The sequence below is a fragment of the Rhincodon typus genome, chromosome 9 (assembly GCF_021869965.1).
Source record: "Rhincodon typus isolate 14 chromosome 9, sRhiTyp1.1, whole genome shotgun sequence".
NCBI lineage: Eukaryota > Metazoa > Chordata > Chondrichthyes > Orectolobiformes > Rhincodontidae > Rhincodon > Rhincodon typus.
Genome location: NC_063340.1, coordinates 30959304 through 30973007, shown reverse-complemented (window position 1 = coordinate 30973007; position 13704 = coordinate 30959304). Strand labels below are relative to the sequence as shown.

Genomic DNA, 13704 nt, shown 5'->3' with positions numbered 1-13704 from the left:
CGCCCCCTTGACCTGTCCGTCCTCCCTGGACTGACCTATCCCCTCCCCAACTCCCCACCTACACTCACCTTTACTGGCTCCATCCCCGCCTCTTTAACTGTCTGTTTCCTCTCCACCTATCCTCTCCTCTATCCATCTTCTATCCGCCTCCCACTCCCTCTCTATTTATTTCAGAACACCCTTCCCCTCCCCCTTTTCTGATGAAGGGTCTAGGCCCGAAACGTCAGCCTTTCTGCTCCTATGATGCTGCTTGGCCTGCTGTGTTCATCCAGCCCTGCACCTTGTTGTCTCGGATTCTCCAGCATCTGCAGTTCCTACTATCTCTCTCACCCAACTATTCTAAACCCTTTCCATAACCAGTCCCATTGCTTAGTATGCCTACTTCTTAAATATTGAGGGTTTCTACCTCTGCCAACCTTGCAGACAGTGAATTCCAGATTCTAATCACCCTCTGGATGAAAAGCATTTTCCTCACATCCCCTCTAGGCTTCCTGTCCCTTACTTTAAATCTATGCCTTTGGTCACATATCCCTCCATCAACGGCAACAGTTCCTTCTTGTCTACCTTATCTACATAGCTCAAATCATAGAATCCCTACAGTGTGGAAACAGGCGATTCAGCCCATTGAGTCCACACCAATTCTCCAAAGAGCATTCTACCAGACCCACCCCTTACACTATCCCTATAACCCTGCATTCCCCATAGCTAATCCACCTAACCTATGATATGGAAGTGCCGGTATTAGACACGACAGCAATGACATCACAGAAAAAAAATACTTGCGAATGATTTTTACATTGAAGGTCTGAAAGAGGAACTCCAGCAGACTAACATGGCATTTGTCGCTTTGAACTTTTCCAGAAAATTGTCAAAGCATTTTGGTCTCTATACAGCAGTACAGCCAAAACTAAGAGGCTCATGGCATCCCTCTGCTCACACCATCTGTGATTTTGTTTTACAGCATATAACATAGAACAAAGAAAAATACAACACAGAAACAGGCCCTTCAACCCATGATGTTGTGTCGAACATGACGCCAAATTAAACTAATCTCTTCTGCTTGCAATTGGTCCATATCCCCTCATTCCTTGCATATTCATGTGCTTATCTAAAAGTCTCTTAAATGTCCCTATCGTACCTGCTTCTATTACCACCCCTGGCAGCATATTCCAGACTCCTACCAGTTTCTGTGTAAAAAACCTGACTTTCACATCTCCTTTGAACTTTCCCCCTCTCACCCTAAATGCATCACCCTAGTTTTAGATATTTCAACTCTGGGAAAAAGATTCTGACTGTCAATTCTATCTATGCATCTCATAATTTTATAGACTTCTATCAAGTCTCCCCTCAGCCTCCGCTGCTCCAGAAAAAACAAACCTGAGTTTTTCCAGTCTCTCCCTATAGTTTATGCCCTCTAACCCTGGTAAACCTCTTCTGCACCCTCTCCAAAGCCTCCACATCCTTCTTATAATGTGGCAACCAGAATTGAATGCAATACTCTAAGTGTGGCCTAACGAAAGTCTCATAAAGCTGCAACATGACATTCTGACTCTTGCACTCAATTCCCTGACCAATAAAGGCAAGCATGCCATATGCCTTCTTTACCACTCTATCTACTTGCATGGCCATTTTCAGAGAGCTTTGGGTTTGAATCCCAAGATCCCTCTATTTATCAATGTTGTTCAGTATCCTGCCATTAACTGTATACTTTTCCTTCTCCCAAAGTGCAGCACTTCATACTTACCTGCATTAAACTGCATCTGCCATTTCTCCACCCATATCTGCAACGGATCTATATCCCACTGTATCCTTTGACAACCTTCTACACTATCCACAACTCTACCGATCTTTGTATCGTCTGCAAACTTACTTACCAATGCATCTACATTTTCATCTGAGTAATTTATATATATTACAAACAGCAGAGGTCCCAGTACAGATCCCTGTGGAACACTAGTCACAGACTTTCAGTCTGAAAAACACCCTTCCACCACTACATTCTGTCTTCTATGGGCAAGCCAATTCTGAATCCATGCAGCCAAGTCACCATAGATCGCATGCATCTTAACCTTCTGAATGAGCCTATCATGAGCAACCTTGTCAAAAGTCTTACTAAAATCTATGCAGCCAACATCCACTGCTCTACCCTCCTCATAAAATTCATTCAAGTTACTAAGACATGACTTGCCCTGCACAAAGCCATGCTGACTGTCCCTAATTAAGACATTCTTTTCCAAATGCATGTAAATCCTATCCCTAAACATTCCCTCCAATAGCTTCCTAACCACTGCTGTGAGACTCACTAGTCTCTAGTTTCCTGGATTATACCTATTTCCCTTCTTGAACACAGGAACAACATTAGCTACTCGCCAGTCCTCTAGGACCTCTCCGATGGCTAATGAGGGTACAAAAATCTTGGTCAAGGCCCCAGCAAACTTCTCTCTTGCCTCTCTCAAAAACTTGGGGTAGACACCATCGGGCCCTGGGGACGTATCCACCTTAATGCTCTTCAAGAGACCCAATACCACTTCTTTCTTGATCTCAAAATGCCCTAGCCCATTAGCATGCTCCACACAAATCTCATTATCCTCCATATCTCTCTCCTGGGTTTATATTGACGCAAATTTTTATTTAGGATCTCACCCACATCCTCAGCCTCCAAGCACAAGTTCCCACCTTGATCCTTAAGTGGTCCTACCTTCGCCCTAGTTATCCCCTTATTTTTAGTGTAGCCATGATGTGAAGGTGCTGGCGTTGGACTAGGGTGGACAAAGTCAGAAGCCACACGACACCAGGTTATAGTGTCCGAGACAGTGTCCGAGAGGAATATAAAGAAAGTAGGAAAGAATTCAAGCTGAGAATTAGGAGAGCAAGAAGGGGCCATGAAATGACCTTGGCAAGTAGGGTTAAAGAGAATCCCAAGGCATTCTATACATACATTAAAAACAAAGTCAGAAGTCAGATGACACCAGGTTATAGTCCGACAGGTTTATATGAAACCACCGGATGAAGGAGCAGCGGTCTGAAAGGTTGTGATTTCAAATAACCTGTTGGACTATAACCTGGTGTCATGTGACTTTCAGCCCCCCACTCTCCAGGGAAAATAGCCCTAGCCTATTCAGACTCTCCCTATAGCGCAAACCCTCCAACCCTGGCAACATCCTCATAAATCTTTTCTGAATTCTTTCTAGCTTCACAGCATCCTTCCTATAGGAGGGAGACCAGAATTGCATGCAATACTCTAAAAGCGGCCTAACCGCTGTCCTGTACAGCTGCTACATGACCTTTCAACTCCTATACTCAATGCAGTAACCAATAAAGGCAAGCATACCAAACGCCTTCTTCACTATTCTATCTACCTGCACCTCCATTTTCAAGGGACTATGAACCTGCAGTCCAAGTGAATGTTGTTCAGCAACATTCCCGAAGACCTTACCATTAAATGTATAAGTCCTTTCCAAAATGCAGCACTTCACATTTATCTAAATTAAACTCCATCTGCCACTTCTTGGCCCATTGGCCCATCTGATCAAGATGGGAAATAGGCCAGATGCTGGCAAATGGGACTATATTTATATAGGTTATCTGGCTGGCATGGACGAGTTAAACTGAAGGGTGTGTTTCCATGCTGTATATCTCTATGATTCTGTGACTCTAAGTCAGCAACAGTAGGAATGGGCCAGTCCCTGTTATGTCCATTGAACTTTGGGACACCCTGGTTCACACGAAGCTGGCTACTTTCTGCTGTTTTGTCCTGTGGCTGTGTGAGGGACTTCTCCCTCATTATCAGTTAATCTGTATGGGAATTGCCCTGGTTCCAGTTCAATTCAGTAAGGAAGGTGTTGGTTTATTCCATTTCTGATTCATTCACATTCTGTCTTTTGAAATCTACATGTCCTTCCTTGACCTCTCCAATTTTTTATTGATCTGATTCCGGCCTTTTTATATATAAAAAATATATCTTCTCCCAAACTATCTTATCCCAGACATGTTTTTTCACACCCTTCAGAGCCACTGAACTTTATCCAGCCTTCTGCAGTCCTGCAAAAATTTCCTGAAACGCTATAATTTATACAATCTCTCTGGACGGTCTCCTGGAGCTCATCCTGGACCTTCTGGACCCATTAGTTAATCTTTGGCATTTTTAGTCCTACTGGGTTCTATCCTGGCTTCTTCTGACTCAAAAACAAACAAACAATCTCCAATTGTGTTCTTAGCTTATTAAATTGAAATGTCAGATACAGTGGTTCATCTAGTTATCAGAGAATATTGTTACACAACTTAAAGCTCTTGGTTTGTGGATTATTTTTGTTTTTTTTAATCAATGTTGTGGTTTTAGAAGATGTGACAAATAAAAGGTGAAACTCCAGAAGACTGAATGTAACATTACCTACTGTGATGATGTCAGAGATTTTGCATGTACTTGCAGTATGTATAGGTATGGAATAAACTAGTTTCTACTAACATACAGCAGCAGATTGCACAATCTGTATCAGATTGTAGATTAGGTGGGTTATAGGGGGATGGGTTTGGGTTGGTGCTCTGAGGGTTGGTGTGGACTTGTTGGGCCAAAGGGCCTGTTTCCACAGTGTAGGGACTCTATGATCTATGAGATAGACCTTATATTTGTTGCTCAATCAAAATTACTCAAAACTATTACCTGATCATTATCACATTTCTGTTTCAGGACCTCAGAAACTAAACTTTAAAAGAATTTCGCGGGCAATGTCAAGTCAACCTAGAGAGTTGTTGCTCCGTGACAAGGGGTACTCGCTGTATCCAGGGCTAGAGAATACCCTTTGCACTTTACTAGACAGGGACGGTTCCCCGACAAGAAGAGCCATGTTGCAACCAGGTAAATCATGGAGTAGACTAATGTTATCCTGAAACAATGATTGCTCAGAAGACACCTCTAATACTCACCAGAGTAAAAGACTTCAGATTCATAGGTATCTGTTCTGTCCTTCATAATGCAGCATCATGACAGCAAAGTCCTTTGCACCAGGCCCTCAGTGACCACCTTGCATGATGTAGGAGGAAGAGCACAGGAGGTAGAAGTAAAGGAAGAATAAGTGTACCTTTAAGAGTCATGCTCAAGATATAATCTCTGTGTCATACCCTCAGCGTTTAAAGATTTCATACTCCATTTTACCTCAGATCACTTGAAGCATGACTCTCCACGGGTAACTTGCTAGCTTAATAATAGCCCAGATGCTGTGGCGCCTGCGGAATGTAACGTTCATACACATTAGTTAGCTCTAATAAATATCTGTGGAACTCTTCAATACCTTGATATCCATGCTCAGTTTTGTATATCAGGGGACATAACATAAGTATCGCCCACCAGATGAAACACCTTGTTGGAGGCATGCTTGGTCAGTCAGAACCCTGGGACAGCTGCAACGTAGTAACCTCCCGCATTAAAAGACGCCACAGTGCAAGTTGTTACCATTGGCTGTATCCTGACTCTGACAGGCTGCTAGAAGAAGAGAAATTTGTTGAAGTGTCTCACACAGCGTATGATCTGAATTTCACCTCCATTCCTCCTCTCCTCCTGTTAGGATGGGGTGAACAGCCAAGGTCTTTTTCCCAGGGTAGGGAAGTCCAAAACTAGAGGGCATAGGTCTAAGGTGAGAGGTAAAAATTTAAAAGAGACTTGACAGACAACTTTTTCAGACAGAGGGTGGTGCATGTATGGAATGAGCTGCCAGAGGAAGTGGTGGAGGCGGCTACAATTATAATATTTAAAAGTACATGAATGAGAAGGGTTTAGAGAGATATTGGCCAAATGCTGGCAAATGGGACTAGATTAATTTGAGATATTATGACTCTATAACAGAAATGGACAATGCATTGATACATCATTGCTCTATACCAGCTGTCTCTGAACATCTTAGACTGTGGCTTCTCTGAAAAAACCCTCTAATATTGTTCCTCCACTTCTCTCCACCCTCCTTAGAGTACGATAATAGGTCAGCACAACATCGTGGGCCGAAGGGACTGTACTGTGCTGTACTGTTCTATGTTCCATATGCCTTCTTATCTTATCTATCTGTGCTGTTTTTGGGAATCTGTGCACAGGTTCTCCAAGCTCCACCTTTCTTTTACCCTTTGCAATATCCTACCATTTACCTTTTTTTTCCCCTAATCAACCTGTTCAGCAGATGGGATTTGAACCCCAGCCCCCCAGACTAGGGGTAGGGACACTACTACTGTGCCACAAGAGGGGTCCAAGCATTCCCAGAGAGTCCTCCATCCAAGCACTAACAAGGCTCAAGTCCCCTTAGCTTCCGAGCTCAGATGAGATCAGACATTTTCAGACTAGTATATTCTACCTTTATTGTGTATTCCCTTGCATTTGTCTGTTCTCCTCAAATACAAAAATCCTATTTCTCTGAAGGAACCTTTTTTTTCCCACTTTTCTATCAACGTGGTCAAATCATATCTTCCTGCAGTCTCCAGATCCCTTTCCCATTGTCAGCAATGCAACTAACCTTTGTATCACTAACAAACTTCCTAAATTAGGGTTTCCTACACTTAAGTCTAAAATTTTGACATAGACCACGACAAGAGACAGTGGGATGAACGCAACAGAACTCCACTGGAGATTGCCTACTGGTCATACTCATATCTGTTGACTGCATCCTTTGCTTTCTTCAACAGAGCCACTTGCCCATCAATCCTAAGGACTCCTACCATACTGACCAGTCAAACATATGCAACTTTGTCAGAATTCTTGCTACACTCATGTAGACAACATCAAATCTGCTGTCAATGGATACTCAAAATATTTAATCTAGTTAGTCAAATATGACCTCCTCGTGACAAATCTATGTTGAATATTCAATGCTTTACTAAATACTATACAATATTACAGATTTTTTTCAATAATTTGCCCACAATGTTAGGTTGACTATCCTTTTTCACTCTTAAAACGATGGTGCAATATTAGCACTCCTCAAGTACCACACTTGTAGCTAAAGCAATTAGAAAATGATGGTCAGAGCCTCCATTATTTGTTGCCATGTTTCAGCAGCCTGGCACTTCCAAAGACGCTAATCTAAATATTTCTTTTCCCATTATACGATCCAATAGTCCACATTCCCTCTCCTTAACTACAATGTCTGTACGGTTCCCTTCTTCTGTGAAGAAAGTGCAAAGTATTTATCAAGAAACTTGACCACATCCTTCCAAATTTCCCTTCTGCCTTCTAACCAACCCTTCTATTTGCTTAGTTCTACATTCTGAGCTTCTACCTCAGCTCTCAGACATTAGATGGCTTCTGCCTGGCTTGCAAAGACAGTCAGACAAATGGAGAGAATAGAGGGATATGAGCCATGCGCAGGCAGATCAGATTAGTTTAGGATGGCATCACAGTTGAAACAGACATGGTGGACTGAAGGGCCTGTTCCTGTGCTGTACTGTTCCATGTTCTAAAGGCACTAAGCATATTTGTGTGTATCCACGCTGCTATTCTCTGCATACTCCTCCATCTAAGGATTCATTCCAGTTCCCTGTAATAGAACTCATCTATAATCTTGCTCCAAGGAGCTGACCTAGTCCCTAACTCACTGTATGCTGATCCGCTCTCTAAACTAAACACAGTGCCAGTGTCTGAGCTAGCAGTTGAGGATAATGATGCATCTTCAGACATCAACTCTTCATCTTGTCCATCTTGTCAGGTTGAACTGGTTTGCCAGGTGGTAATTTTTGGATATATGGAAGTATATGCAGAAACGAAGGACTGGAGTAAGGGTGAAGATAATACAGTAACTGCATTGAATTTGAGATTTGAGATTTGAGAGGTGTATATTGCACAAACATACTGTCATCCTGGATGCTTCAATATTAACCATCCCACCAATTTTTGTACCATCTGCAAACTTATTGTTGAACGCACCTACATTCAATTATACACACCAGAAACAGCAAGGCCTCAACACTGATCCCCATGGGACCCCACTGGACATAGACTTCCAGCTGGAAAAACATCCCTCAACCATAACCCTCGGCTTCCTGTCACTCAGCCAATTGTGGGTCCAATTTGCCAAATTTTCTTGGCTGGCATGGGCTCTTACCTTCACTGTCAATTTCCCATGTAGGACTTTATCAAAAGCCTTGCTGAAATCAAAGCAGTCAACATCAAAAGCATTGTACTCTTCTACACAACTGGTCACCTCTTCAAAATATTCAATCAAGTTGGTCAGACATGACCTCCCCTTACAATAGATTGTTCTTGATTAACCTCTGCCTCTCCAAACACAGATTCATTCTGTCCCTCAGAACTGCTTCCAAGTTTCCCCACCACTGAGGTTACACTGACTTGCCCAGAGTTTCCTGATTTATTCCCTGCTGCCTTCTTAAATAAGAGTAACACATTGGCAGAATTCCAGTGCCTCTCCAGAGGCCAGAGAGGAATTGAAATTTTTTGCAAGCACCCCTGCTAATTCTTACCTAACCTCACTCAACAACCTGGCATATATTTCATCTGGCCCGAGAAATGTATTCACTTTTAAGCCTGCCAGATCAGTCAGAACTTTCCCATAACATCACTGCTCCATGCACAAATTACTGCTGTGCTCTTAATGAGCTCTACTATTTCTCTTGTTATCCTTTAATGCATTTGTGAAACAACTTAGGATTGTTCTTTATTTAACCTACCAGTACCATGTCCCCTTTTAACTTTCCTAATCTCCTTTTTAAATTCCCTTATGTGCATTCACTACTCCTCTAGGGCTCTGCCATTTTGAGCCCTCAGTATCTGTCATAAGCCTCCCTGTATCTTCTAATCCAATGCTGTATATCCCTTGATTCAGCCATTGGCCACGGTACATATTGGTACGAACGACATAAAAGGAATGAGGTCCTACGAGCTGAGTCTAGGGAGTTAGCATGTAAATTGAAATGGTTGGACCTCAAAGGCAGTAATTTCATGGATACTACCAGTGTCACGAGCTAACAAATGTAGAAATAACAGGATTTATCAGATTAAAATGAAAGAAGTGTACAGGGAGGGATGCAGATTCCTGGCATCATTTCTGGGTTACATCTGGGAAGAACTGGGGCCAATGCCGTCAGGAGACTGTTTGTTCATGCTAGAATGGCAGGAGGATGGGAATCTGAAGACTGAGACAGAGAAAGGGTGATCAAAGACAGAGATGAAAGGTAGAAAATTAAGAAGGAAAAGTAGAAGGCAGAAAAAAGGGTGAGAAACAAGCGGGGCCTTAGTGCAAAATAAAACTAAGAAGGTGATAACAAGGTGATCAGGTCAGGTTTAAAGGCATTGTGTCTTACGGAATGGAGCATTCCCAATAAAGTTGATAAATTAAACGTACAAACAGATATACATGTGTTTTTATATCATTGCAAATACAGAGACATGGCTGAGGACGACCAGGGATGGGGGCTGAACACCCAGGGATATTCAACAGTTAGAATTAACAAATTAAGAAGATGGGATAGCATCGTTAGTAAAGAATGAAACCAATGTAATTGTGAGGAACGATACTGGCTCAGAAAGTCATGATGTGGAATCTGTATTGGTGGAGACAATACCAAAGGACAGTAAATGTTGATGGGGGTTGTCTATAGGTCTCCAATAGATTAAACGGAGATTAGGCGGGGCATGAAATAAAACATCAAAGACACATGCAATCTGGTCACCTTCAATGACATATCCTCAACCACCATCCAGATCCCGCTACTCCTACATCCCTTTTGAAATCGTACTTAATTTAATACTTTAAGTTAATAACTGCAGCTTATTTCCCTGTTTCAAAATGCTAAGTATTTCCAGCCATTTGTCTTTTTTCCCTACACCAGCTGCGAACAGAAATTTGCTTTGCTTAGCTAAACACGTGTGACATAATTCAATCGTTCGATTACCACTAACAAACCACGCTGTCATCTACCTGCCGCGAGACTTTCCAATGACCATTGCATGATCTTTGTCGGGAAATCACGCGTGCGTAAATAAAACCGTTAGAAAAATGGACGAATATCAGAGCGGAGAGGAGGTGGGTAAGGGATGGGGATTAATAGTAAAGTGAGTCGTCTTGCTAGAGTATTCAGAAACTGGTAGATGACTAGTCTTGCACCTGAGAGTCACAGGTTGTTTCCTGTATGAGGGAAATGAAGGCAGTTCGATATCTGAGACAACAAGGTGCAGGGCTGGATGAACACAGCAGGCCAAGCAGCATCATAGGAGCAGAGAGGCTGACGTTTCGGGCCTAGACCCTTCATCAGAAAAGGGGGAGGGGAAGGGGGTTTTGAAATAAATAGGGAGAGAGTGGGAGGCGGATAGAAGAGGGATAGAGGAGAGGAAACAAACAGGTCGTAGAGGCGGGGATGGGGCCAGGAAAGGTGAGTGTAGGTAGGGAGTTAGGAAGGGGATAGGTCAGTCCAGGGAGGACGGACAGGTCAAGGGGGCGGGATGAGGTTGGTCGGTAGGAGATGGAGGTGCGGCTTGGGGTGGGAGGAGGGGATAGGTGGGAGGAAGAACAGGTTAGGGAGGCAGGGACGAGTTGGACTGGTTGTCTGATCGTCTCTGAGAATCATAAAAAGTGACAACGTCAGGCACGGAAATAGGACCAACGGGAGAAGAGGGAGAGGAGGAGCTAGAGAAAAGGTAGTGATGGAGTTCTTGGGATGGCGATGTGGGGAAGGAAGCTATGGAGGTGAAGGTTTGCAGGCATCGCGGGATCGTTGGGGAAGAGATTGGCGGAAGATCGGTGATGGTGGATTGGGAGGGATATGAACCGTTGCAGGATTAGGGTGAGAGATTGCGGAAAGATGGAGCTGTAGCGAGATTGGCAGGGTAGAGATGAGGGTTGCAGGATTGTAGGGGAATTGTTGGGGATTTGCGGGATTGGGAAGTAGTAAGACGGGGGCGTGTGGTTGTGGGTTGCAATGGAATTAGTGGGGTTGTGGGATTTATGGGTGAGTGTGCGATCAGTGGGGGGAGATGAGTTGCAGGATTCAGGAGCACATGAGTGAGGGTTTGTGGGATTGGGAAATGGAGGGAGAGTTGCAGAATAGGTGTGGAGATCAGGTTGCAGGATTGAGGGGTAGAGATGAGAGGTTGCAGGATTCAGGGTGAGAGATGGGCATGTTGTAGGATTGGAGAAGGGAGAGTCATGGGGCCATAGAGATCTGCAGTGGGGAAAAAACGCCCTTTGCCCCATTGCATCCATGCCAGTCAAAAATAACCATCTGACTATTAATGATCCCATTTTTCAGCACTTGGTCCAAATCCTTATATGCCTTGGTATCACAGTTGCACATTTAAATACTTCTTAAATGTTATGACAGTTTCTGTTTCTACTATAGTACGGGTAGTGAATTCCAGGTTCCCTCCACAATGTGGGTGAAAGAGCTTTTCTTCATATCTCCCCTAAACCTTCTGTCCCTTATCTATGCCCTAGTCACATGTCGGTCTGTCAAGGTTCCTTCCTGTCTACCCTATCTATGACCTTTATAACTTTATATATTTCAACCATGGCCTCTCTTAATCTCCTCTGCTCAATGGAAACTAATCTCATTCTGTCCTATCTCTCTTCCTAACTGCAACCTTCCAGGCAGGCAACATCCTGGTGAATCTCTGCACCCTCTGCAGTGCTATCACATTCCTCCTATAATGTAGATTCCAGATCTGTAGTTGGGGGTGGCACAGTGGTTCAGTGGTTAAGCACTGCTGCCTCACAGTGCCAGAGACCTGGGTTCAATTCTAACCTCAGATGATTGACTGTGTGGAGTTTGCATATTCCCTGCATGGGTTTCTGCTGGGTGCTCTGGTTTCCTCCCACAGTCTAAAGATGTGCAAGTTAGGTGGATTGGCCATGCTAAATTGCCCGTAGTGTACAGGGATGTGTAGGTTAGGTGCATTAAGCCATGGAGAATGTTGGGTTACAGGGATGGGGTAGGGAGATGGGTCTGGGTGGGATGCTGTTTGGAGGGGCAGTGTGGACTTGTTGGGCTGAATGGCCTGTATCCTCACTGTGGGGATTCAATGATTCAGATGCTAACTGCATACAGCAATCTAGCTGTGGTCAAACCAACATTTTATACAGTTCCAGCATAAATCTCCTTGCTGTTCAACCCTATGCCATCACGAATAAAGGCCTTATGCATTCTTAATCACTTTATCTATCTGTTCTGATATCTGAAGGGACAAGTGTACATGCACACCAAGGTCCTTATGATCCTTGATGCTTCTCAGGGTCATACTGTTCTTCATATGTTCCCCTGCCTTGTTCTCTCCAAGTACATCACCTCACATGTATTCAGACCACGAGATGGATGGGTTGTGGGATTGGGAGGGAGAGGGGGGTGATTGTAGGATTGAAAGGAGAGATGTTGGCGGGGTAGTGGAGGATGGGGTGATGTTGAAGGATTGGGAGGGAGGGAGGTTGGGGAGTGATGGTGGATTGTATAGGAGAGTTGGGAGGCAGTAAAATGTAGGATGGGGTTGGGAGGGGAAAGATTGGGGAAGTGGAGTTGTGGAAATGAGGAGGTAGACGTGGGGTGGTGAAATTTGGTGGGTAGAAATGGGGGTTGCAGAATTGTGGGAGGAAATTTGCGGGTTGCTGGATTTATGGAGATGGGAATGTTGCAGGGCGTGTGGGAGAGAGACGATAGGGTTTTGGGATTGTTGGGGAGATGAGGGTGTTGTGAAAATATGGGGGCACAATTGGGGTTGCGGGATTGGGGAAACAGAGATTGTGTGGGTTGCCGCATTGGGGTGTAGGGATGGGGCAGGGTTGTGGGATTGGAAACAGGTGGCAAGGGATATTGGTAAGGTGATGAAGGTTGCAGGATTGGTTGGGAAGATGAGTGGTATTGCAGCTTTGGGAACGGGAGATGTGGGGAGACAAGGGGCTGGCAGGGATGGGTGCAGTTGTAGTTTAACAGGACAGTGGAAAGAGTTAGGATTGGATGCAAATGGGTGGGGGGTTTGGGAGGGAGATGCAGTGGGTGGGGGTTTAGAGGGTTGCAGTAATGGAAGCAGGAGATGGGGGACTTGTGGGATTAGGTGTGAAGGTATAGGATGGCGGAAGGGGTTTCTAAAGGTAAAAGGGCTCTTAGAGGAAGGAAAGAATCAATGGGTGGGGAGGGGATAATCGAGGTGGAGGTGAATTATGAGGTTGAGGGGGTTCTGAAGAGTGGGGTAGAGGATTGTTGGGGAAGATATTAGGAGATTTATGGGAGAGAGACTGGGGAAGATTGGAATGGGCAGTGGGATAAAGAGTTGGGTGAGGGAAGAAGGGGAGTGGAGGGACAAGGGAGAGGTATCACAGGAGAATTGGGGAGATGTGTAAGGGGAAGATAGGGAAGGAGAGTTGAGGTAGGGTATGGGAGCAGAGGGGACGGAGTTTGGGGGTGGATTTGAGTCAGGAGTGGGAGGGAGATTTGTGGGAAGGCAGTGTGGAGGGAGATTTGGGAGAGTGTACAGGAGGAAAGGATATTTGAGGAATTTTGGTTGGTGGGGGTGTTGTGTAGGGTGGGAGAGGGAGATTTGTGTTGGGTAATATACTAATAGGTTAACTGCGCAAAAAGTTGGCAAATAGTGTCAAATTGGGGAAAATGCAAAGTTGTTCATTTAGGAAAAGGAAACTGAGGAACAGAGTAACACAAAGTTACTTGGGGGTACTTGTGCATGAAACGCTGAAAGCTAGCACACAGGTGAAGCAGGTAATCAGGAATGTT

The 13704-nt window shown here is 44.2% G+C and overlaps 1 protein-coding gene across 2 annotated transcripts in view; it reads left to right on the top strand.

Moving 5' to 3' along the window:
• Nucleotides 1-9891: 9891 nt before the first annotated feature.
• The window catches only part of LOC109915515 (dynein light chain Tctex-type 1-like), a 28834-nt gene continuing 25021 nt past the window's right edge, over nucleotides 9892-13704 (top strand). For both annotated transcript variants that reach the window (XM_020515150.2, XM_020515149.2), the window contains exon 1: nucleotides 9892-10016. In XM_020515150.2, coding sequence (XP_020370739.1) covers nucleotides 9990-10016 — 27 coding nt within the window. In that variant the 5' untranslated portion in view covers nucleotides 9892-9989. The remainder of the gene's footprint in view (nucleotides 10017-13704) is intronic.